The sequence below is a fragment of the Labeo rohita genome, chromosome 4 (assembly GCF_022985175.1).
Source record: "Labeo rohita strain BAU-BD-2019 chromosome 4, IGBB_LRoh.1.0, whole genome shotgun sequence".
In the NCBI taxonomy this organism is placed as follows: Eukaryota; Metazoa; Chordata; class Actinopteri; order Cypriniformes; family Cyprinidae; genus Labeo; species Labeo rohita.
In genome coordinates, this window is record NC_066872.1 from 42,815,426 (window position 1) to 42,841,364 (window position 25,939).

At 37.9% G+C, this 25,939-nt stretch overlaps 3 protein-coding genes across 5 annotated transcripts in view; 2 read left to right on the plus strand and 1 right to left on the minus strand.

Annotated features, from left to right (window-relative positions):
* Positions 1-1,266: 1,266 nt before the first annotated feature.
* On the plus strand, positions 1,267-1,930 carry LOC127164300 (small lysine-rich protein 1; the record flags this gene model as incomplete). The annotated part of the gene is made up of 2 exons (XM_051108153.1): positions 1,267-1,318; positions 1,425-1,930. Coding segments are annotated over 2 exons (303 nt in total), but the record flags the coding sequence as incomplete, so codon positions are not given.
* A 222-nt stretch (positions 1,931-2,152) lies between these two features.
* On the minus strand, positions 2,153-10,193 carry cd9b (CD9 molecule b). 2 transcript variants are annotated; one of them, XM_051108150.1, is made up of 8 exons: positions 9,990-10,193; positions 5,958-6,060; positions 4,074-4,171; positions 3,508-3,582; positions 3,066-3,167; positions 2,860-2,949; positions 2,696-2,779; positions 2,153-2,578 (listed from the first exon to the last, which is right to left on the minus strand). In XM_051108150.1, exons 1-8 carry the CDS (start codon positions 10,065-10,067, stop codon positions 2,513-2,515), a joined length of 696 nt encoding a protein of 231 aa, XP_050964107.1. In that variant the 5' UTR covers positions 10,068-10,193; the 3' UTR covers positions 2,153-2,512. The 2 variants fall into 2 exon arrangements, with proteins under 2 accessions (XP_050964107.1, XP_050964108.1); XM_051108151.1 differs by lacking the exon at positions 9,990-10,193 and adding an exon at positions 7,696-7,863.
* A 3,835-nt stretch (positions 10,194-14,028) lies between these two features.
* The window catches only part of ano2b (anoctamin 2b), a 33,645-nt gene continuing 21,734 nt past the window's right edge, over positions 14,029-25,939 (plus strand). For both annotated transcript variants that reach the window (XM_051108303.1, XM_051108304.1), the window contains exons 1-15: positions 14,029-14,097; positions 14,594-14,751; positions 15,905-15,943; positions 16,274-16,609; positions 20,436-20,534; positions 20,742-20,899; positions 21,060-21,114; positions 21,372-21,423; positions 22,074-22,129; positions 22,211-22,258; positions 22,349-22,413; positions 22,644-22,778; positions 23,324-23,484; positions 25,111-25,193; positions 25,685-25,765. In XM_051108303.1, coding sequence (XP_050964260.1) covers positions 14,067-14,097; positions 14,594-14,751; positions 15,905-15,943; positions 16,274-16,609; positions 20,436-20,534; positions 20,742-20,899; positions 21,060-21,114; positions 21,372-21,423; positions 22,074-22,129; positions 22,211-22,258; positions 22,349-22,413; positions 22,644-22,778; positions 23,324-23,484; positions 25,111-25,193; positions 25,685-25,765 — 1,557 coding nt within the window. In that variant the 5' untranslated portion in view covers positions 14,029-14,066. The remainder of the gene's footprint in view (positions 14,098-14,593; positions 14,752-15,904; positions 15,944-16,273; positions 16,610-20,435; positions 20,535-20,741; positions 20,900-21,059; positions 21,115-21,371; positions 21,424-22,073; positions 22,130-22,210; positions 22,259-22,348; positions 22,414-22,643; positions 22,779-23,323; positions 23,485-25,110; positions 25,194-25,684; positions 25,766-25,939) is intronic.

The following is a 25,939-nucleotide window of genomic DNA, read 5'->3' on the forward strand; positions in this document are numbered from 1 at the left end:
AATGCTACTATTTTTTGCAGTTATAACTCGAGTCGGATTTGGCATAGCATTTTTTTATTTAATGTAATTTAATAAACTGTTGATTAATCTGACATATACTGATGATGGTTACATTGGCCAAAACATCTCTTGATTAGCAAAAAATATTCTCAGATCTGTAAATTACAAAAGTGCAGTCAGCAAAACGCAAATTAACGCCCTCCTGTGGTGAAATTTCTGAATTACATCAGAGCTCCTCCCGTAGAGGGAGACTGTAGAAAAAAAAAGCATAATACGTAGATCAACGGAGAACATGCTTCAGCACACAGTGTAGTGCGCTTTGTTAACGAAAACAGCACGGTACATAATAAATGAACTTCCTGAGTGCTAATTCTAAACACGTTTGTAAGCTACAGTCCGTTTCAAGAAAATCGCTGCGCCAAGGCCCAGTTAAATAAGTAAGTACCTTTAGCTCTTCTCCGACTGTCATAGTTTTTTTCTGTTGTTTTTCCTCTTGAGTCGGCTGATTTGATTTTTGTAAGATTAAGTATTTATCCAATTTAAACGCTCCTCTGTTTATCAAAATGAAGACACACGTGGTTTTTCACGTGGGAACTGTTACTTTTCTCAGCGCATCGTCAGGATTGACCAATCACAGATGTTTGTAATTACTACATATATAATTACTTATATAACGCAACATTTTTTTTAAAACCCAAATACTCGTGTGTTTAAGTATGTTTGCCAGATATACATCCTCTTAATTATTAGATTTAAATAATTATAAGTTTCTGTGTACAAATGTATTCAATAAAACAAACTTAATTAATTAAAAAAATAGTTTTTATTTTCTTAAATAGATTTGATTATTTTATTCTATTTTTTTCTAGTTATTAGACTATTCAGGAAGGTTCCTATTGCCCAGTTTATGAACATCATTTTAAAGTCTTTCTGTATGATCAGACATCAGGTTATTCTTGCATGTACTAAAACAAGGCAGGTTTATGTGGGGTGGGGGGCTCACAGCAAAAAAAGATCCCAGATCGACCTGAAAAGCCAGTTGGTGGATGAGTCCACATGTATCCATGCTCCCATGACCCGTCACTAGGACAACCCTAGATAAACAACAGCACACAGCAAAAGACCTCATAAACGAGGAACACATTGGAGAGGAACGGCAGCCTTCAGAATTTCTGTTAAAGCTGATTGGAAAATATGAGTTTAAAATCTAGGAAACTAATTTCTTACACAGTTTGACAAGGAACAATTCATAGTTTTTCCTGAAACAAATGTTTCCTTTCGTGTATTCAAGCGTCTAACTATAAGAAAGTAAACAATGGTAAGAACTTTTTAACTTCTATTGACTTTTCATTTTTCTAAAAGACAAAATGAGAAACATCTGGTGTAACTCATTCCCAAAAATCTGTACACTTTATAACCTTCAGGTACCAAAAAGTCAAGATCTCAAAGTGCCAGACCTGCGGCAAAGAGCAAAAGAAAGCGTTCTTCCAAGAAGAGGTCTGTCAGTGCCAAATCCACAAAGACAGAGGTGGATATTCTGAGTCCAGCTGCCATGGAGAACGTCTACTACATCTCCCATAATGCAGTGGACTGCTTGGAGTTCAGAGGATTTGGTTGGAATGGAGCCACCAAGAAGAAAGGAAAAAAGGGCAAGAAACAAAAGAGCAAAAAATGAAACCTAGAAGTGCTTAAAATGGTAAATTATTTCGTTTAGCAAAGTTGGATAGTTAAGTTATACATTTCATTATTTCATTTTCATCTGTAAATATAGCAAACAAAAAATATTTTATATAATCTATTTCACTTCTTTAAACTGTCATGTTGCATTATTATTAGCCAAAAATCAGTTTGTAAACTGATTTAGCATTTATCTCAGCTGACGGTTTCTTTTTGGTTTATTTATCCATCATATAAAACTTGTTACAACCTGGTCAATGTTGATTCCTTCAAACTGGTTTCTGAAACTATATAAAAGGTGTTAAATTTAAACTTAAATGCCGAGATTTTGGATGAAAAACAATATTTTTGGAAGCAAACAATTTTGGGATGCTAGTGCACTGTAAAGACACCAGAGGACAGTGTCAAGTAAGAGCTCAGGTTCCCTTAAAATAAAATCAAAAAAAAAAAAAAAAAAAAATTCACCACCATTCAGTCAATTAGTTATCAACTTTATTGGTATTTTACTACAGTAGGCGTTACTCTCTCCACACACCCATGTGGGTACATAAAATAGGCCATGTAAAACGTTACAAAAGAATGCCAGAAGCTTACAAGTACACTCAAAGAAGCAAATGAACATTATTCAAAAAACACCAAAGAAATTAAAAACAGCCTCTAGCGCAATTTATTTTTCCACTCAACGCATGCATGTAACAGTTGAGAGTGCTTGACTAATGCTGGGTTTCGTTAGAAGTTTATCAGAGTGATTTTCCAAACACGTACACGCTCACACACACCTTTACAAACACAGATAAATACAGAGCAGAAGACAGGCTGCAGCGGCAATGGCAGATCATACGATGTCCCGGGTTCGTCGGATGGCACAGCACAGCAGCATGCTGAAGATCATGCCGAAGATCTGCAGACGAAAGAGACACAGTTAATACCTGACACCAGTGTGACCTGAGAATAAGGACTCTGCTACAAGCTTTTTAGGTGGAAATGCACTAAATCATATGTGTGAGTATCTCCTCACCATAATCACACCAATACCAATCCCAACTCCTCCGATCACATGAAGCCTAGAAGTGAAGATCTCATCTATAGCAGCAGGGCAGTTCTGGAGCAGAAACACAAGAGGTAAACGCATCAATTAAAGAGACTTTGTTTAAAAAGATTCATTATTAATAGAATTTCTACCTGTGTGACAAGGATTTCAAGTCCCTCCTTTTTGGGACAGATGTCAGATGATGCATCTAAAAAGGTTCCTGTTGTTCCACAGCACTTCAGCTAAACAAAAACAGAGAGAATACATTCAGTTGGATTAACGTTAAGTTGTTTTCCCCTCCATTAATTCAGTGTTTTCAATGTTATGGTTTCAACGAACCCTAAAAATGAACACTTACTCCATAGTGAATGGCTCGCAGAGTTTCTCTCAGTGCTTCCTGTTTGGTTTCTTTGTACTTGCTTAATGTCTCCGTGTAGAACTGCTGGAGATCTCTCACGATCTGAAATGTAAAAGAGAAAGAAAGGTCACACTTTGACAGTTATTGGATGGAATCGAATCAATGTTGAACTAACCTGATTTGTTTAAATGACACTATTGTATTTATTGCTTTATAAATTGTTCCTAAGTGATGAACTTTGTGACATTGACCTAAAAGACAACAGTTTTCTCTAAAGTGTTTTACAGCTGAAATCAAAGTCACTTTATTGTTGAAATTTTACAACACTGCAATCTTCCTTTTTTATTTCTGTGAGGCTGATTTAAGACAATCTGTACAGTATAAAGTGAAGTGCTACATAAATAAAAGTGACTGGACTCTCAGGAGAATGAACGTCACCCACCTTCTCCTGATTGGACAATCCCCAGATGCCAGCGGCCACCTCTGCAGCAAAGATGATAAGCAGGAATATAAAGAACTGGAGAGAGGAAGAAAAAAAATGAGAGGCGAAGTTAAAAAGGACATCAGCAATAACTAATAACTAAAGACTCATTTCGTGACAGTGCATTTCTCATTTTCACACTTATTTGGTCTGTTTAAAATGATCCTGCCAACCAAAAAGAGTAAATCATTTATGTGGGTCAAAGCCACATAACCATCCACCCCAAAAAAAACCTACACTCTTAAAAATGTTAATGGAATCTATAGTTCCATAACAAACTTTTAAACTTATTTTTTTTTTTTTTTTTTTTTTTTTTTTTTTCGGATTATGAAATGTTCTTCACACTTAGAAAAAAATATATATATATTTTTTTTTAACTGCCACTAACAGGTTCTTTGAGCATCCCAAAATGGTTCCTCAATGGCATGACTGCAACAATCTTTATTTTTAAGAGTGCAACTACATCAATATCAATGTTAAACAAAATTGGTTTGTTTTGTGCTGTATGAGAATGTGGAATGACTCACCAGTCCCAGCATGCAAGGCGATTCTTTTATTGCTCCACAGCAGCCGAGGAACCCGACCACCATCATGATGGCACCAGCCACAATGAGGATGTAGACCCCTATGGACAGAGAAAGAGAGAACATTTATTATTCCCCTGTACCATTACATTTGTCTTACCATTGATTTGACAAACAAACTCGAAATCAAGGGCATTTACTGTAAATAGGAATAATCTATGGTTGTAATAAATTAAACCTGACAAAAATGCCAGTGTGTAAATGATAAATTCTTCCTTTAGCTACTATATCAGGATAAGCTATGCAGAGCAAGATATGCAAAACAAAATTCCATGCAAGTGAATTGTACTGTTTCCATAGAAACATTAATGAAACACCAACCTACCACACCTGATTCTTTTTTGGAATCTGTGGTTTCATGGAAAACTTATTTAAATCAATAGAACCTTTTAATTGCTCACATGGTTTATAGTGGAAAAAGGTTTCCCAGATTATAAAAATATTTTGATCCAATTTCTTTTCTTAACCTTTTGGAACATTTATTTTTAAAAATGTAGCTGCTTTTCTAGACTGTCTGTCACTAGGATGTTTGGCATTTCAGGACACCCTCCTGTCACTCAAAGTGCCATTTCAAAACCTCTGACAGGCGCTTGGACACTTGCCAACTGAGTTGATCACATTTCTGGATCAACGGAGGCGAGAATTCTTCTGATGAATCTTGAGAAAGGAAAATAAACTGGGCAAAACAAAAGGAGGTGGGAAGGGAGCAAACAATGCGGGTTCTGTTGGCGAGGAGGAGAAAGGCAGCTCTGTGAGGGATGATGGGAAGGGGCAGAGAGCTGGCATCGTGTGGGCCAAAGACAGCCTCCTCCAAAACAGAACAGCCATTATAACTCAAACAACCTGCCTGTTAAAAAACAAACGCACAGACAGAAACCCAACATCCCTGTCACTATATTTAGGCAGTTTCCACCTTTCAAAAACTAAGGGGTGTTTTATTAGGGGGGTTGGTTTTTGGTTTAAAGTTCATTTTGTGGTCTTTCTCCACAAGCCAGAAACAAGGAATTCAATCTTTGCGTCTTTCATAAAAACAAACACAGCCTAGAAGAATAGACAGAGTGCTTTGAATATGACATGTTTTGTAGTGGTCAAGCTATTTGCGTAGCTTTAAGAACAGGATTGTTCGGTGAATGATTAATGACTGAGTCAGGGTGTTGTCCGTCAAAAGTTTGGAATAATTAAGATTTTAAAAAAAATGTTTTTGAAGAAGAAGTCCTTTCTTGTGCTCAATAAAGCTGTGTGATCAAAAATGTATCAAGCAGCAAATCAGCATATTAGAATGATTCCTGCAAGATCATGTGACGCATTGCATCACAAGAATAAATTACATTTTAAAATATATTCAAGCAGAAGAGTTATTTTAAATTCTAATAATTTTTCACAATATTAGAGTTTTTATTGTATTTTTGATCAAATAAATGCAGCCTTGGTGAGCATAAGATATTTATTTCTTAATTATTCAAAACTTTTGACAGGTGGCGTGTGCACATTCTTTTTTATATATCAGTTTTGTACATCTATATATCATCTGTACAGAAGCCAGAACAACTCTTGTCTTGTTTCATGCTCCTGATTAACATTTAATTTGCTTCATCTTGAATCAAGGTGTTCATGACGCACCAACAAACATGACATTGTGTTTGGAAATAGGTGTGGCTGGTTTCCATGACCACAATTGTACTTCATACCCAAACATCAAAGTTTTGATCACGTAGATGATAAAAGGAGCTATGCGATGGTACATGGAGATAAGCATGGTTTATTGATTCACTGATAAGTTACTGACGACTGAGGATCGGTAACCTAAAAATCCAGACCAGATCTCACCTGTGAGGAACACAGATGGGGATTGTTCTCCAGTGAAGATTCCTTTAGTTCTTTCATCGAAACGCAGCCATAGACCGACAGCTAAAACTCCAGTACCTGCAAGCTGAGGAAACAAACAAAAGATTTTAATAAATCTAGGGATGTGTTTAGTTTGAGTAACAGTAACAGTAACAAGAGTGACATTGGCAAACTGAACAACCACACAGAGGAAACGTAGCTGCAGGCCAAGCGTGGAAATATTTACAAAGGTGGAACTAACAGGAAGTGAGGCCTAAAATGAAGTATTTCACTTTTTTCCCCTCAGAGAATGAAGTCCAACAAGCCTTATGGTATGAAGGCACTTCAGCTGAAAGCTGACCAACCTGATAATCTTGCTAGCCTGCTTACAACTGCAAGACCGTACATCCGCAGGGCAAACATTGAGAAACAGATATGCAAAAATATGCTGAAACTCTAATTTGTCTTGACCAACTCCAGCAATTCCCAGGACGCTGTAAAAAGACTTCCATGAATGAGTAACATGTACTAGATTGTAATCATACTTGTTCCTACATGTTCTCACGGGCAAAAGTTAATCAGCAGCCCACAGACAAAATAAAAAACACCTTTAGACTTGATTACAGTGAAAACAGATCATTTAGATGGTCTACAGCTCAAATTTCATTGTTGTGCATGTAAAAACAAAAAAAAATAAAAAGTTGGTGTAACTTTTCCTTATAATTCAGCCTTCTATAAAGTTACACAAAGGGTGGATCAATGTGTTTCCTGAGGTGCTTTGACCAGTGACGCAAGAAACAAACCATACTAGCTAAACCAGATCACACAAAAATCCCACACATACACACAAGCATCTCTGGCACTTGACAAACAGCGTTGCAATCCTCCAGTTTTCTTCTGTTTTGGAAAATGCAGTCTCAAATGAGTCATGTTGACTCACAGTCAGGGGTGTGAAGATTCCCAAACTGATCCCAGTCTTTTCCATCCACACACAATAGGAGTTGCTGATGGGTGGATTCAGTGTTTGCTAGTTTGTTCACTCAACACAAAGCCACAAGTCCAGACCTAAATACCAAGACCCCTTTAAATCATATTTTCGAACCACTTTAAGACAAGATAAAAATTCCAGTTCGAACCTTATTTTTGATGTTATCAGTTTCAAAATTTAGAGGCCTACAACTACATGTGTGCATTATTTTTTTTTTTTTTATTTTGCATCATAACATGTTAAAAACTCTTACATTCAAGCTAAACCATTTTCCAAACACATTTTAAGTCTATAGTAAAAGTACAAGTTAACATGAAACAGCCACCACTTTTCACCACCAGTTTTCAAACAACTTTAGTGGTTAATGGTTATGTGCTACTACACCCCACATGTCCTAAAATAGATTTAACTAGACATGCATAGTCTGACCACAACTGCAGATTAAAATGCATGTGAACAGGTCATTCATTTCAGACCTAACTCATTTCACAGGTACCTTATTTCACACTTAACTCAAGCGTGAAAACTGTTAACAAAATGTTAAGAATCATGTGTCTTTCAAAGAGCAAAGTTTCTAAAATAGATATTCTGAGGAAGAAAACAAACACAAAGTATGATATGTAAATAAGCAACAAGTAAAGTTTCATATCCTTATCACCTTCAACTCACATTCACATTTCTGTGTTTCCTTTTTACTCCACAAACATACAGTTAAATTAACATGTGCTCACGTAATGATGTAAAAACACCTACCCAGAAGATGAAGTTGAAGACAAAGAGCAAGTATTTGACACACTGAAGTCCACCTGCGGCCATGGCTAAAAAGTAAGCGTAGTTTCAAGAGAAAACACCCGATACTGAGTACCTGAAAAGTGCTTATCTACCTTAAAACACAGAGGGAGTGCACACACACAAAAAAATTCCACCAGGCCGCACCCTCCTACCTGGCCTTTGTCAGAGGGAAAGAAGGAGGGGCAAAACCATTTTACATTTTCCGTGCCAGAGGAAAGTGTAGAGGAAAGATACCAGATAAAACACTTCCTGCCACACATTTTAGTAGCATATAAATGGGGTATAAAAAGCATAAATGATCAGGTTTAACTTTTCATGTAACTCGAGCTGTCCCTCAGGAACACTGGGAATTCACAACACAGCTATTGTCCCTTAGCTTGACACCTTTTCACTCTTTAAGCGAACAGTCGAGGGTCAGGAAGAAGACAGAAAATTAACCCTATAATGCCTGCTGTGTCATATGTCGTAAATTATTTTACAAGGCCTCTAAATGATCAACTTGTGACAAAATTGTGCTGAAAAACCTGTTGCAGCCTGTCCACAATCTTCTACATGTGTTCTGCCCTCTAATTGTTCATAGCTCAAGTTTTTATTCTAAAAACGCCCATTTTTTTAAGGTTGTGGTGCTGTGAAATACTTTTTATAAAGTAAACATAGGAATAACTTTTATATTGTTAGTAATATTTTAAGATGAAGACTTACTGGACTGAAGCATTTTAGGTTTACTTGATTATCCATAGATTGTTTTAAACAAATCATGTTAAAATGTAAGTCAAGTAACAAATATTATACATTTCTTAATCACCATGCATTATTTTATAATAAATTATATTTAAATATCATCAACTGACTATTAACTGACAACTGATATTTATATGCATTTTATATAATCTGTTTGGTATACTGTTATTGAGATCTCATTGATTTACATCACAGTCTATAAAAATTTCAAAAGAATGCTTTTTTTCCTCTGTGAGCTTCTTTAATATCATACTTTATGGACCATAAATGCCCGATTTAAATATGCACACAACACAAACACATTTATATATATATATATATATATATATATATATATATATATATTGGCTTAGTAAGGTTCAATAAACCTCCATTAAAAAAACACATTTCTTTTGTCAGGCTTAAAGAGTTAAGGATGGATGTGGTAGGTGTGGACTAATCTCAGTAGTCCAGAAGATCCAGTTTCTGAGATGAATCCACTATAAGAGGGTATTAGATTACTTGAATCAAAGTAAAAAAGACTTGGTTTAAAGTTTCTAGGTGAAGCACTCAAAATGTTAAAAAAAATAAAAATAAAAAAGCTTTATGTGCTAATATATATTATTTTTAGATATTTTTTTATTTTTCCTATATAGACTAGGTAATTGGTTTCTGTCCTTATTTCCTTCTTTGTGAGTTATGTTTACATGTGTTTACATTTCATCCCTGGGGCTACATTTATCCTCATTCATGGGATGGATTAAGGATGTGGTTTCCAAGTAACAGGTATGCAAAACTTATTCTCAATAACAAAAATACCATCTTGGACATTGAATACTTTATCCATTTTCAGCCCAAAACCTGTCCAAAATCTCTCGAAGAAATAGTGAAAAGAACAAAAAATTGCAGAGTTAAAAGAAAGTTATTTTGTCTGTAGTTTCCGACCATGTCTTGCTTACCCGCTGCCCATAACGCCAAAATTTTAAATCGCACTATGGCGAAGTCGTAGCTCATTAATATTAATTAGGGCATGCTGACGTTCCCTGGTAACCTTCCTGGAGACGAAGATCGCGTAATCTAATTAATAGTCATGAGTCGATTCGCATTTTTTATTTTGAATAACATAAGGACTTTTTAGTTTTTTAACGAATCAGTTAGCTAGTGGAGTATTATAATGAAGATAATAATTTTGAGATCACATAATAACGTACTGTAAACTTCTCACCAATCAAGATGCCGTACAATACGTTACGTAATTAATATTAATAAGGTGAGCATTCACCATAGTAGGTGGTTTTCGCAACGACGTAGAGAGCCAATCAATGACAATTCAATTCAGCAAAACAGATGTCAGCCTTTAAGATATATTTGTAGTACTTTTTATGTTAAATAATTAGAAGCATTTTTAAAAATGTGCCTAAAACAAATTAAAAGTCTACTATTTAGGCAGAATCGCAAGTTAGACATGATGTCACAGACATACACTTTTTTTCTACAATAAATAAACATTTAGGAGTGAACTGCAATAAACTCACCCAAAATATGAAATTAAAGCCGAATAGGATGTATTTGATGCATTGCTCTCCACTGGACAGACCTGACTTAGCCATCATGTAAATCCAGTTTCTAAATCAAATACACAGCAACAGAAATCTTGTTGTTCTAAGATGTTTAAATTCCCAAAGGTCTGTGTCTGTCCTTGTGTTGCTCGTCTGTGGATCAATGCTGCTGCCCTGAGGGGAAGTGACTGTTTATAACGGTAAACTCCACCTCTCATGTGAGAAAGGGAGAAGCTCTAGAGTCTATCACATTTAGTTGTCTTTCTGTCCTTCTTGACTTGATGACCATTTTCTGTTATGAAATCATCGTAAAGTACTGCTATTGTGTGTAGCTTCTTAAAAAAGAAAGATAATGGCATTTGGAGAAGAACATGTTAAAATTGTCCTCTCATGACCTGTCTGTTTTGTTTTATGTGTTTGTTTTTAGACTGTGTGGCCCTTTCGCAGACTGCAGCACAAGATAGGAGTCGTCTGGTCTTGTGATCAGAGTACTAACATGCCACTTTGCGCCTCTCTGTGACATGTCTCAGTGTATTTTCAATTTTAAACTGGCAATCAATCATTCTTTACCTTAATCAGTACAACAAAAAACTGAAAAAAAAAAAGTTCTTGTATTCATAGCTCAAGTTCTTGCAACACTAACACATGAGGAGATCTGCAATCAGTATAATCAGTGATATTTGATAAAAGATGTGTGTTAACTATTTTCTGATAACTTCCCTCATGTTCTGGCAAGGTTCACTCAAAGTTATTCCAGTAACATTAATAGAACATTCATTCAAAGTTATCTCGTCTTTAAAAATGTTCTCAAAACGTTAGCACAAAAACATTATCTGCACATCTCAGATTCAATCAAAATTAAGGTCTGTGTTATATCTATCCTTCTGGAAGATATGTATGCAAATCATTTCTCTTTATGAGACTAATGTCTTAATTCTCTGATGCCATCGATACAGCTTTCATAGTGAAACCACTTCAAAGCAGACCATAAATTTAAAATTTGTTAAAATCGTACCCTAAGTGTAAGATAAGAGCACAGCAGATAATGCTTTCCTCTGTAAGACATGATAAATTAATTACAGGATGTCAGCATCACATGACACCTCAGCTACTCATGGCCCAACAACACAATCATTTGTGGTTTCCTCTGCAAAGTCTAGGTACTAAATCCTCAAAACTTATAGTAGGCCTATAAGTCCTATTTAAGCTATTACAGCATTGCACCCCACATGTGGCATTTGCGGAAAAAATGGATAACGTGGATAATTAACATGCACTGCTACCTTATGCAACAGTTACTCATGGCTGCTTCCACACTGAACATTTTCTGCCCTGTTTACAAAGTCTGTCCTCTGTCTAATTATAGAAGTTCTTTGCTTTGATTGATTTTTCCTAAAGCTGGTGGTGCCGGCTCTGCGGCGAGGCGAGTACAGTGAGGATGACAATTTCATTGCATATGAATGGAGCCCATTGTCACAGTCAGAGCAGCGCACTTCTTCATCCCCCAGTGTTGTGACACCCATCCATCTCCGTCTGTGATGCACGTCACCCTTAGCAACCAGAAAACAATGACTGTCGATCATACTTCCAGAGAATCGACGGACTATCATATATTTATTTTGGAATGAAGTGAAATTGTATTTACTTCACGAAGCCCTTGTCAACAAGGCAGATGGCGTAGAACTGAGTCACAGTGTTTCTCACCTCAGCATCCTAGATGCTCATTACATTCAATGGCCTCTGCACACAAATGGAGGTTAATCATTTAGGTATGAAATTCCAGACAATTAATTCAGACTCAAGACCTGTTTGACCTCAGAGTAACATTTCACTGGTAATTTAATTTTGAGAGGGGTTACTTAGTGAACAATGAATGGTTTTGTAAACACTACAGTCAGACTGCTATTTCATGCATGCATCTTACTTGGAATGTGTGCACATATTTCCACATCTTCACAAATTGTGAAGACGTGCTGACAGTTTATCACATGGCATAATCAAACATCCTCTTTTTGCCGAGAAAACCTACTGCATATTTTTTAGTCATACTCTGATGTCTGGTGCATGACCTTTTACATTGCGTAAAGGGATAGTTTACCCCCAAAATATCTGTTACAACTTACCCACCCCCATGTCATTCTCAGAATGACTCTCTTTTTCTGTGGAAGCAAAAGATGAAGCGTTTAAAAAAATGTTGCTAACTAATCAGTTTTGGTTCTCATCGACTTTCAATGTATGGACACAAAACAGTGTAATTCAATGGGTCTGGTTATCAACATTCTTTGAAAATATCATCTATTGGATATTTATAATGTTCAAGAAATTCCTTGACATTTCCTCAGCTGGATTTGAAATTCAACTTATTTATTCTCAAAGAGAAGGGACAAGAAAAAATAAGGGTCAGTTTGAGGCCTTTTGTGAAAGGATCTCTCTTCAAAACAACTCTGTATTCATAGTGGCACAAAGACAGTTTTGAAAAAAGGGCTCTTTTGAGTTTGGGACATTCGAGGGTAGTGCTGGGTAATGATGCTGCGTTAATGGCGCCCTCTTGTGGTTCTCAGACAAAAGTATTTCATTAAAGTCCAAAGTTTATACATGCATAATAATTGTCTATATCTGTAATGACATAACACTCTAATGGAATAGACAATGACTGGTAAAAATATGAGCGATATTAAAAATGCAATGTTAATTGTCGACCACATGAGGGCTCACAGATAAACTGGTTAAAGCGCAACATACTTGTTTTCTTTTACCACAAGAGAGCGCTAATGTTGCATCACACCCGCAACCCCTAAACCTCTTGCTGGTCAGATAGAATCTGTTATTAATTCAGTGTTCATATGTTGGTTTGCCGTTGCATGGTTGACTATGATCAATACCTTGCCTTAACCTCCCACCATCTGTATAGAGCATGGATTAAGATAAATACATACGTATAAGAATAATGCCTTTACAGTACAAATCCCATCCTTTCCAGTGGCCAAATCTATCCCAACTGTACCCTCCAGACCTATGTGAGTAAAGTAAAGCATATATGTCTATAAGTAGAAGGTGTGAAATGAATGAGAGCATCAAAGCTGATTTAACGGGCAGGCTTTTGAAGAGTTAAACGTGACATGCTCCCCATTCTTGTTTCCAAGAGGAAATCAAGCAAATCGAGAGCAGTTGTGTGGGTGAGCTGGTGAGGGGTATAAGCACTGCTTCTGAATGGAGGAAATCTATGTCTCCTCACTGATCTGAACGTGTAGAGTTCCTATAGACCTGGATATAGAACGTAACTCGGAAATATGAAAATCATGGCAATTGTGTGTTCAAATGTATGTTTTACTGTGCTTCAGATGTTGTGAAGGAGTTTTACATATCAGCTAACAAAAATATGTTCTAATAACATTTTGCTAATGTTCCTATTATGTTATTTCTGAATGTACTGTTTACAAAAATAAAAATGTTTTAGAAAAACATTCTATGAATGACGTATGAATAATGTTTTTGTGCTAACATTTAAATTTTGCTTTCAATTTAAATTTTTGAGCTGACATTCTGAACATTCTGAGTGCTTTGGGTAATGTTCTGTGTTTTTTTTTTTTTTTTTTTTTTCTCATAACTTTGAGAGAACCTTGCCAGAACGTTAGCCAAAGTTCTGAGAACATTTCCTGTTTGCTGGGATAAAGGCTGCAGAGCCTAATATATTAGTGTGTGACATAATTGCACGGAATGGGGCAGGTGCATCATCCTAATGATGCTGTCAGCCAAAATAAACACTCTAAGACATTAATAATGTCTTTGACATTTCCACAGAATCTGCTTCAGTTTTAATAGGCCTCTTAGTTTTTAATAGGTCCATTTCTGGTGGACCTGGATGACAAGTGGGCTTTGTTCACCCGTGACAGAAGGTCCTGGAAATTAGGTAAAGTTTGGCACAATCATAAGCCTCCTCTCTCTCCAGCAGTCATGGTATTAAATTAAGCCTGGCCAAAGCCTGGAGAGGATTTTGTGCCTTCACAGTCTCCAAGCGACCCATACCTGGTTGCGCTTCAGCTCGCCGGCAACATGGCTGTGTATAAATCCTGTTCGTATGTAGGTAAGTCATGACAAAACCTGCTGACAGATAATTGGCTATACATGGGTTGACAGCGCTTTAAAAACTCCTGACTTTAGTTATAAACTGTACCAGAGGCATTTAACTGAACAGTTGTTCAACATGTTGTTGACAGCAGTATACTGTACATGTACATGCATGTTAAATAATATTTAATGATTTATATGATACAGAGTGCTTATGTTGGTAAAATATATTTGAACTGAATTTAAGTGATATGTCTATGGCTTATATTTAGATATTAATATAAATACTTATTTAGAATAAAAATATATAAAAAATTGCTTATGTTATTGGTGTTGAATATTGTTTTTTGTTTTTTTTTTACTATGTGTGATGAAAGTGTTAAAGGAAGGGTGCTCTTTCTTTTTGAGGCATCCATAACCCTGCGTAGTCACATTCTTCGATTAAGATCAATATAAATGTTAAATGTATGGATATTAATTGCTATTAAAACTTTACTGTTTCCAATCAACAGAGGTGAATAACTGTGTTTTGAATGGAGTCAGTGCTGCCTTGAGTGAGTCCTCCTCTATCTACAGTGATTTAAAGGAAGTATCTGAGATTGAAGTCATGAACTCCATCACTTGCACCTTTGATGATCCAGTTGACTTCAGTGAAGAGTCTTGGCATCATGTGAGTAACCTGCTCAACATGTGTATGGGAAATCAGTTAAGTTTTTATGAGTTATGTGTTTGTAGATCACTTTAAGTGTCAGAGCCTTATAATAGGAGTGAAGGAGTTGGGTACAACAGTACTAAAACCACTAAATAACAACAACCCAAGCACCTGTTGGTTGCTATGCATGGAAAACTTTCCTGATCCATGAGGTCATCATTTGCAATGATAAAAAATTATTGAATCAATTTTACAAATGCATATTTATGTTGCATATTTATGCTGTCAGTGAAAAATGAAATTAGCTTCAATAAATTATTACTGGTTTATTCAAGCTAATTTCAGGGATTCTCACTGACAGGTTGACAGAGAAAGATGCAAAATGTAAAACCACAGCAAATTTGTAAAATATTTCTACACTACAAGCTGTCTGTCTCACTAAAGCTGGAAAATCAGGAAATCTACACAATTTCCTGAAGGGGTCATTTTCAAATAGCCTAAGTTTTTTCTGATGTTACTTAATAAATAGTCTATATATAATTACATTATTTTTATTTTAACCTTTTATAATTTCTTTTATGTGTTGCTCCATCAACAGCTAATAAAAACAAATATTTTTTTTTCTTAATTTACTTAACATTTTTGTCATTACGTGTCTTGATTTAAAAGTAAGCACGTTCTGCTCATGGGGGCGTTTACCTGAATCCTATATATTAAGCTAAAACCAAGCGCTATTTAACAGAGATTCACGGGGCAGTAAACCGATGTTGGCGAAATGTTTTTTCCTCTCTTTGGGTCTTGAACCTGTTGGCGACTCCATCTTTACGCACGCGCAAGCCCCTCCGGCGCGTAATGATGCGCTCTGGCGCTTGGAGACGCGCAGGTATTCCTCCAGGGACAATTAGTCAGGGACAAATCAGAAGTTTCTGTGGAGATGCGTTCTGTTGTGCATGAAGCAAAGCTTTGCGCTTCCCAGTCAACGGTGCCAAAATCGGACAGACGGATGGATTTTATGCTTTGAGAGATCGATGGATAAACAGAGGGAAAGATGGATGGTGGCGTCTCTGTAGGGTGACATCAGAAACGGGCATGCCACCAGAAACGCACATAATTTTCCAGGAACACCGAGGAACTGTTGCTGTTTCATATTATTTTTGTGTTTTTCTTTAAGTGTGACAACATGCTGCAGACAAGTGACAACAAGATACATGTGAGTATGCTTATGATTTATCAAGAATAGTACTACTGGAGTACTAGCTGCAATATTCAAACAGGTTAGCATTAGTTCTACAGCCAGTAGCTTGAATGAAGGATAACCCAGAAATAATGGCATCAATGAAAAGTGTCTATTGCCTTCGTCCTTTCAATCTAAATTTTCAAGTATATTGAGAGCAGCCAAATTAAGAAGCAATAGTCTGACCTACATCTATCCTCACCATACTCCCTCCCCCCTTTCTCCTGAGTTGAATTCGATATGCACACACACACTGCTGATGAACACTGAGCCTGGGTACATTGTATTCTCCTCTCACCTGTTCAGGTGGCCAATAACCTGATGGACGTGGACCAGGACCCTCGCAAACGGCTATACTTTGCTGACGGCCGAAGGAAAGTGGACTATGTGCTTGTGTACCACTACCGAAAACGCTCCTCTGTCAGGGGGTCTCCTAGTCAACACAGACTGTCCATCATCTCCAATGGTAGTTATCCTTTAGGAGTGGAGGAAAAAGAGCCAGAGGGAGGGAAGGATGAACCTGCGGAGGTGGTGGTGGACGTCGGACCCCCGGACCCTGCCGATGGAGAGAAAATTATCATCCGAGAAGAGTTCGAGGGTAATTTAAAGGATGCTGGGCTGGAAATTGAGCGTGATAAAGAAGTGAGTAGAAGCTGAGTAGATCTTATTTGTGCTGGTTTTACATGCCTTCCTTTGAGAATGAACTGAATTTGCTTTAGCCAGATGCATCTAATTGTGTTTTTGATCTTTGTGAGAGCCACATCTGGTGCTGATTTTGCAGAAAGCTGTCCCTTTAGATCAGTTTAGTCGTGCCTTGTCAAAAACAATATCAGTCATGATCTTCAAGAGTGACCACTTCTATTCATATCCTAGAAATTTTAGGAAATAAGATCTTGACTGTGAAAACTGATTCCAGTTTGGTGTTCATAAAAGCTGTTTACTTAATAGTATATGTGTGTGCATGAATTATGAGTTAGTCAGTCTTTCCAAGTCCTACTACGCAGCGTAGTATTGGATAGAGTTACCATTTCACAGGGCATCAGACCAACTTGGGAATCATCCATGTATCATTGTTTTGTTATGCAAGCCATTACTCTTAAAGATAGCCCATTATGGAGTAATTGGACTGTATTTGTATGGTATTATTAATGGTCCCAAATGAACTCTTCTTCATCTGTTGCTAGTGAGCTTGTTTTTATATCGTATCTGGGGAATCAGGTGAACTCTCCTTACTTAAAAAGCTAACTGACATGCATTCTTGTCTATAGAAAAGTCTCTTATAGCAGAAAACGCGTTGTTATTATGCATCTCTGTCTTTGTGACTGTTTTGTGCTGCATCTGTAGGGTGATTAGACTGTGAATGCTTGTGGTGTGAAGCCAAGTAAGATTATCAGGCTGTTAATAGTAGTGATTGTCTACTCTCTCTCAGAAGAGCTGGGAACCAGCCTTTGACAGCACACTGAGTTAACTGTACCCTAGCCTGAAAGGGACCAAATTTCTGTCCTAAATTTACCACTTTGCTATTTGTCATTGTTGTAAACGATAGATTCCCCCTTTTCAAATTCGGATTTAATCATTTAGTCTGAGGTGTTTTTATCATGCATTTAAGAATACTGCACTCCACATCATTTTTTCCCCATGGGGAGCATAGTAAGGTCGCAAGATGTGCCTGAAGTGACACGCTTTGTCATGATCACTTTCATCATCATCATCATCGCAATCACTGAACCCTAATTCGACAGTCTTCTCCTGTTTTGTCTGATCACAGTCATTACATAATGTTTTGCCCCGGCCAGTGTTTTCGAGGTATGCTCTGTGACCGCTACAAATACCTGTGGTCAGACGCTCTGAATTATTCAGCCGGTAAGTGAAGTTTGATTGAAGACAGTCTGAACAGGGACAGCGGGTCAAGTCACACCTTAGAACCACGTCTCACCTGGCGTGTTCCTTTTATCTCGACACATCATTACAGTTTACTATCAACCTGGCGGACAGTCTAGTTTTGGTTTATTGTTTCATGCATGAAGTGCCTGGTGGATTGACTTTATAAAGAGTGAAGTTTTGTTTTGAATATCTTCAATGCTCAAGGGGATGCCACTGCCGCTGGTATCATGTTTCAGTGGCTGTGTTAGCTGTGTTTGTTTGTCTTAATAGTCTCGGTCTGATGGATAACATTGGCTTTCTACGGTGGCAATAAAAAAACAAGTTTAACCGGAGGGAGGATGTGGTGAGAATGCTTTTCCTGCAATCTTTTGTAATTTGGCATTAATTTGCACAGCTAATGATTGCTGTTTTTTTTTTTTTTTTTTTTAGGGTTTAGTTATTATCTATTAGCTACTAATCTATTTTAGGGTTTAGCTAGTGCACCTTTCTCAATGGTATGAGTATTCATGCCAAGAGAGTTAATTAGAGATTAAAGATTCAGCATTCTTATTCTCTTAAGATATGTTATCAGCATCATTTCTGTCAGTAACAACAAGTGAACCATAATCATGTTCACAAGTCTCTAATGTAGAGTCTAGTCTCGCGTCCTTGAGGTAGACTGTAAATTTAAGTTACAAGTCTCTATTTTTCTAGATTGCAGGCTTATTTGGAAATCTGTAAATGCACTCAATAGACAATTTCTTTTCATTTTCCCCATAGTAAATGCATGGGTAACTATGGTAACTGGGATTTGTTCTCCCTCAAGTCAAATCATGCTAAACCTACATTTAACATGATATATTTTAATTTTTCTAGAATCCTTTATGCAGCACAATTTCAGATATGCAAGCATTTTCTAAAGTAGATGCCAGTGCTTCTCTCATTATCATTGTTTGTAAATGTTAGGACATTAAAACACCATATTAAAACGCTGCTGTGTGATACAAATGATGTAATACAAAATTATGCAGAATCTCGGCATGTTTTTTATCTGAACAGTGTCTTCTCCTTGTAGACCTCAAGTCTGTTCGCAAGTCATTAATTTGAAGTTGAGTCTCAAGTCAAGCTATTTAAGTTTTTGCTATTTGCTATTTTGCTATTTAATTGACTACAGATTGAATCTCTGGTGCAAGCCATGAATTCTTATGATTGCATCCATTTAGTTATGTTGTTTCTCAACTCTTAGCTTGAGTTAATTATACCAAATGTCAAAGACAGGGTTCAACCTGCCATGAAGAACCGTTTCCGCTCACGGGTCTTCGGGAGCCCCTCAAATGTCAGTCGCAGCCGGTTTCTGTAGTGATGGCTCCCACTCAGACTGTGCTCAAATCGACCTAATTGCCTTACCCTGCTGAGATGAAGTACTAATTGGAATATCTTATCCTAATTAACCTTCTCAGATCCACATGTTATTTTTATCTCTCCTTTGTGAGTGTGTGTGTGTGGAGGGGCAGAGAAAAAACACCCGTGGTGTTGGAACGCAGGGGACGGTAAGGATGTCCTCAGGTTTCCATCATCTCTTTCTGTCTCATCACTCTCATCTCAATGTCTCTTTCAGTTTCATCTTCCTTTCTTCTTACCACATGCCTCTCTAGATGGCATGGCTGACCACTGCCAGACAGATACGGTTACTGTCATCTCTGTATGGGCACGACGCAGCTTCAGTGTTAGGTTTCATGGCTACAACTTGCAAAAAGAGATCATTTCCATACCCCCCAAGTTTATGTAATATATATAGTCCCTCTTTAGGGACTTTTGGATGGGCTTGATGACAATCTGCCACTCTTTTGACACTGATACTGCCTATTTTAGGTTATTTTCAATTTATGTGTTTGTGTTTGCATGCTGTTGATTACCACAGGCAATTTACACAGTATGTTTAAACAAATGTGAAATGCATTTATGGTAAAAGCACTGCAAATTAGCGCTTAAAATATGCAAGTATAACCACAGTACTTGTGAGGCTGGTGTAATTGAATCTACAAACTAGAATGGTCTCACCTCAAAAGGACAATTTAGACAAATTTGCAGCTCAAGTAACATATATATAACCATAAAATTCACGACCCAAAAAAACCTACAGTGCATAAAGTGTCTGTACTGGGTTTAGTTGTTATTAAAAAATAAAGGCATAGTTTTTTACTGTATTTTTAATGCAATTAAGATTTTTTTCAATTTAAGTAATTAAGATGATACACAGTTGTTTCAATAATATACATTTGTTAATTTCCCACTTCATAGTAGTACCTGAAGAGTGCATATTGCTATGGGAAGATGAGATACAAAGTTGTTTCTTTAAGGGTGCTGCCTTAAGGTACAGTTTTTGCACATTTTGACAGTGTATGTACATATACAATAAAAATTTAATAAAAGTCAACTAATTACCAAAATAAAGCAGTGAATTAAAATTCAATACGTTTGCATTTATCACATCTTAACTGTTAAGAACTATTTTTTTTAGTTTCTGTAACTTTTTATTCATAAAATGACGCAAATCAACTTGGAGGCAGTATGTCAAGATCTTTTCCTTCAATTCTTTCTCCAGAACAAGGGTCATGGTCATGCTTTCATCCGGCTACATGCACCTTGGCAAGTGTTGAGCAGAGAGGCAGAGTTTCTCAAGATCAAGGTGCCCACCAAGAAGGTAAGATACAGCAGAGCTCCATCTTAATCTCAAGACAGATCTGAGTCCCTAGAGATGTCCCTATGAAAGTTCTCCACAAGCCCTCAGAAGTCCCTGCATGCGTTATGCAGTGTGTCTCTGATGTATGTGAGGGAGAGAGGGAAAACAAACGACTGATGCTGATTTTTGGTCTAATTTTCTGCTGATGAAACTTTGTCTCTTGTTCAGAGTTACGAGTTGAGGGAAGAAAAAGGTCTGGCCGCCACCATGAACGAAGTGTGGAGGAAGTTAAATCAACCGTTCCAGCCCAAAGTACCCCATCAGGAGCAAGAACACAGCCGTACCAAGTTCCTTTCGCACTGTTTCTCCCGGGACAAGCTCCACCTGTGAGAACCTGCTGTGGTTAGGGTGATGTGGGGTTAAATGTCATCAGGGGCCACATGGGATTTTGTTCCTTTCTTAGAGGACTTGACAGGATTTGTTTGATTGCCAAAGGAATCTGGGTAATTCATGGATGTCTCATCGCTATTTTTGGGCTTTTCGCAGGTACAACATCAAGTCAAAGGACACCTTCTTCGACAACGCCACAAGGAGCCGAATAGTGAGTCATTTTTTTTTTTCTTGCTCGTGAAAGTTTTGTTCAGCCGGAATGGTACAATGTGATACATGTTCTTTGGATGTTGAGAAGAGAACATGACATACAAGAGGGAACAAAAGTTATTTGCCAGCAGCAGGAGACTGCCGTCTCTAGGCACTGTTCTAGGAAACCAATTCCACTGGGCTTTTTCCAGGAACAATTTTCAGGTTTCTTGTTTGCTTATATCTCTCTCACTCTTTCTCTCTCACTGTCTGCCCCAGGTGTATGAAATCCTCAGACGCACCGCCTGCACACGGACCTGCCAAACCATGGGTTAGTAATACATTAATCCATAACCTAAGCACGGCCTAGTGTTTGGGGAATCCTCAGGATAGTCAGGGCCAGAATGAGAGCTTTGGATTCAGGCACGGTGCAGTTGGGACAGGGTGCAACACAAGCCCATGCCATATGCTCCCTTGGACCGAGTGACCGCGCAGACGGACCACCGGGGGCTATTGGGACATTGAGGCTATCCGGCAGAAGGGATGGCTTGGTGCTCTCTTTAGTTCTCCTGCCCTACCCCTCCTTTTCTTTCCATCTCTCATACTTTCTCTCACTTGGTTTGTACAAACTGAGTAAATTGGGTCATAAAGTTCTGGGATTGGGATCCAAATTGAAGCCGGGTCCATTGAGGTGGAAAGAGGGGGGCGATGGGTAGTGGTGGTCTTTCCAGCTTGTTGCTGGGGAGCTACTTTATTAATTGAGGGCTAATCACCAGAGCGTACGTGTCGTTCCTTTGAGGACTGATTAATTACTTTGATTAAAGCCTGTGTTCCACATGTCAGCTGTCTTCCGCCTCGAGGACTCGGTCTGCTGGCTTTCCAAAAGCAATGAAGTTGGGTCACTTTAAAGTCAAAGCAGTCAATCATTATTCCCGCAGATGATGTCGGGTATTTTAAGGTGCTCTCTTTTTTGCCCCGCAGGTATCACCACGCTGATAGCCAACGGGGTTTATGATTCAGCGTTCCCACTACACGACGTACGTTTTGTATTTTATGGATTCCTTTGCTGTTCTGTCTCCTGTCAGGTTGAATTGAAATGTGTTTCTGTATGATTACAGGGAGACTTCCACCCTACTGGACAAGCTGAGGGAAGGAACGACAGACAAGTATGCTGTAATTGTGTTGCATTTTTATGCAATGAATCAGAAGGGAGAATGTGATACAGAAACTCTGTATTTTTGTTGTACCACTTTCAGCTGTTACATGATGAATGGGCAAGATACGGTGCTTTTTACAAGTATCAGCCTGTTGATCTTATCAGGTAACTATCTTATCAGGTAACACATTGCTTTAGATCGGAGATGCCCAAACTGGGGCCTGTGGTGTTAAAACTTGGAAAAAACATGCCATTCTTCATGCATATCTTCATTTCTAATTTATAGTTGGACAACATTTACTTTTAGAACACAACTTTGGGCATCTCTGCTTTAGATCAATACTTTGATTGTCGTATGCAACACACACTCCCAATGTTTTCTGTGTAACCTTTAGGAAGTACTTTGGGGAGAAGATAGGTCTCTACTTTGCTTGGCTTGGTGTATACACTCAGCTTTTGATCCCTGCATCTGTGGTGGGCATCATCGTGTTCTTCTACGGCTGGGCCACTGTGGAAACAAATATACCTAGGTACGTGCCAACAAAGCCCACCGAGGGCTGGGCACGGGTCCCTGATGTGGGTGGGCACGCGACAGCTGCCAGCTTGAGAGTAACGGACTGTGATTATATTTCCGCTGATATTAAAGTGATAATTAGAATCAAGGAACATAGTTCTGGTGTTTGTGTTGTTGCATGTGATTCATGGGATTAATTTATGCTAGAATTGCAAGTGCTGTAAGAATGTGCTCAGCATGCATTTGTGACTAAAACATCCCTGGGAAGAACGGGGAATATTGTGATCCTTTTAAATGTCAGGACTTGTTTGAGTACACAGTGAACCAGACGGTATTATGTTTTGAGACTGCAGTGAATGTTTCTGTCCAGTGCAGCCGCATTTCCTGAGGTCACAAGATAAAATAGTGTTGCATTTTTAATTGATACTTTAGACATTGAGCCACGCTGATGGATGAACACACTGCACTATATCAAGGCCATAATTAATTTATTTCGTTGGACTGTTGCACAGCCATGTCTAATTGCGTGTATGTGTGTGTTTTTGTGTGCATTTCTGCCAGCCAGGAGATGTGTGACGAGGATCAGAACTTCACTATGTGTCCCCTCTGCGATCGAGCATGTGACTACTGGCATCTGAGCACAGCGTGTGGCACGGCACGTGCCAGCCATCTCTTTGACAACCCGGCCACCGTGTTCTTCGCAATCTTCATGTCCCTCTGGGGTACGACTCAAAATTAGCATGTGTTATCTCGCTGTCTATTGTTTTATGTCATTATTGATCTTACGGTTCATACTGTACATTAACATATGCTTAAAAATAATTCTGCGTTTCCAAAAGGGGGTCTTTGTAGCAATACCATATAAGAACTATTCCCAAAGAACCTTTCTTTTAGCGTTTTTAAAAATCTAAGGAACATTTTTCCACTATAAACTGCCTTTTGTGCATTGGAAAGTTTCCATGGATGTTAAATGTTCTTCATGGAACCATCAATGCCAGTAAATAATCTTTATTATTAATAGAGCTAACGCCACATTAGGAATGATGATAATTATTGAAGATTATTGTTGCAAGACCCAGACGTTTCCATTTCACTGCACGCTTGGTTTTTGAACACAAGAATGATGAACTTAATTTAGATATTACACACTTTTGTATATCATTTACATAAAGAGTTGCCTTAGATCTGTCATTTAGTCTTGTTGAAAATGAGACCAGTTTGAGAGGCTAGTATTAACGTCCAGAAGTGCTGCTGTCTCCATAGTGATGGAGTTGAAGAGATGTTGAATGGCCAGAGAGTAGTGTTACCTCTTTCTGTCATGCCTGCGTCCCTGGGCTCGGCTGATGGAGGCATTGTGAAACCGCTCAATTCCTGACACTGCCCCATCTTTGGCACCTGCATGGGGTAGCAGAAGCTATACATTATTACTCATACAGAGACCCCCAGCAGTGTGTAGAGAGACTGCATCTGTGTGTATGTAGGTACTGAGATGTATCAGTTAGCCATGCGATGCAGTTTCAAAGCATAGACACACTGCCTAGGTCTTTGGTATTTGGATTACTGAGAATTTAAAGGTATAGTTCATGCAAAAATAAAACTTCTGTCATCATTTACCCACCCAAATCCATAAGACTTTCATTTTTCTGTGTATCTTAGCTTTACATACCTACATAGCTATACATTTTTAATATAGTCAAACTGATTGAGGACTGCGACTGTCAAAATGCAAACATACAGGGATCTGTGAAGAAGATTCTCAGCAAATAACTTAAATTTTGGTCATACAAACATGGCAAATGGTTGCAGAAGACTTGTATTATGTAGTGCACAAGTCATACAGACAACTTTTATAGGACGAAAAGAGCATCAGGAACATTTTGTGAAACATCTCTTTTTGAGTTTGACTGAAAAAAGATCACGCATGTTTGTAAGTTTGAAAGTGGGTAAATAATTTATAATATATAAAATAATACAATTGTTAGCACAAAACAAACAAAATGCAAAAAAAACCCCATTTATTTCAACATTTACTCTCCCTGTCCATCCCAGTGCAAAGCATGATGGGAAGTGGAAAGCATGTTCCCAGTTTACTTTAACACAGCAACAATGGATTTAGTATTTTGGTTGAACATGATGAAATCTTGAAGGAATTATGTCGAATTAACTTCCATTGATATAAACTGAACAAGCAGAATATTTTTTTTGACTTGTAGATAAGATAAATTATCTTACATTAAGAAATGACACTTTTTCCATTATAAATCATCTTCTGCTTTTCTTTTCCCACAAGTCTCATATCTGTCAGCACTCATTTGTTGAATGCCTCATGTCTCTCTTTCTCTCTTTAGCTGCCATGTTTCTAGAGCACTGGAAGCGCAGACAGATCAGTCTGAACTATAGCTGGGATCTGACAGGCATGGAGGAGGAGGAGGTACGTTCACACAAGAACACATTCACATTATGTTACTCACTACTCACTAGTGTTTGCATGTCTGGATCCCAGTGCACTGGCCAAGAGCTGATTTCAATGACAGTGTTTCCTGACGCTGACCAACTGAAAATGACTAAAGCCGACTGTTATATGATGCGACACAATGGTGGCGTCCCTATCCAAAAGTATTAATGTTGATGCCGCAACGCTGTGTGTGAATGTCCCCATGTGGTCTCGGCCAGCAATGGACTCACCAATATGTTAACTTGTTGTTTCTCTAAATGCAATCTTTCCCGCCAGGAAAAAGCGAAGGTTTGAGTTTTACGTTTGAAACTCTCTTCTTGCTGCTCTTTGAGATGTTGAGTCTTTGTGTCCTTGTGTTGCCCTGGATTTTTGACCTGTTTGAATGGTTTGAAACTCTCTGTCTGCAGCTGTCCACTGGGTCTTGCATGGAGTAGAAAGCAATTGCCTCTTTGTCCTTTTCTCTTTAGGAACATCCCAGACCCAAATACGAAACGATTCTCCTTCAGAAGAGGCAGAGGAAGAAGAAAAATAAAAAGAACAAAAATGAGGTGGGCACGCTGTTTTCTTTTAACTATTTTTATGCGCTTTATGCATTAGGCATTTCATTAATGGCTGACTTAAAAAGATCTAAATATATTTCCTTTTGGCTTTTGGCTTAATATGCAAATGCTTTATTGAAAAGAGTCAAAAAGGGAACTGCCATGGCTGTAGGGGCAGAGATG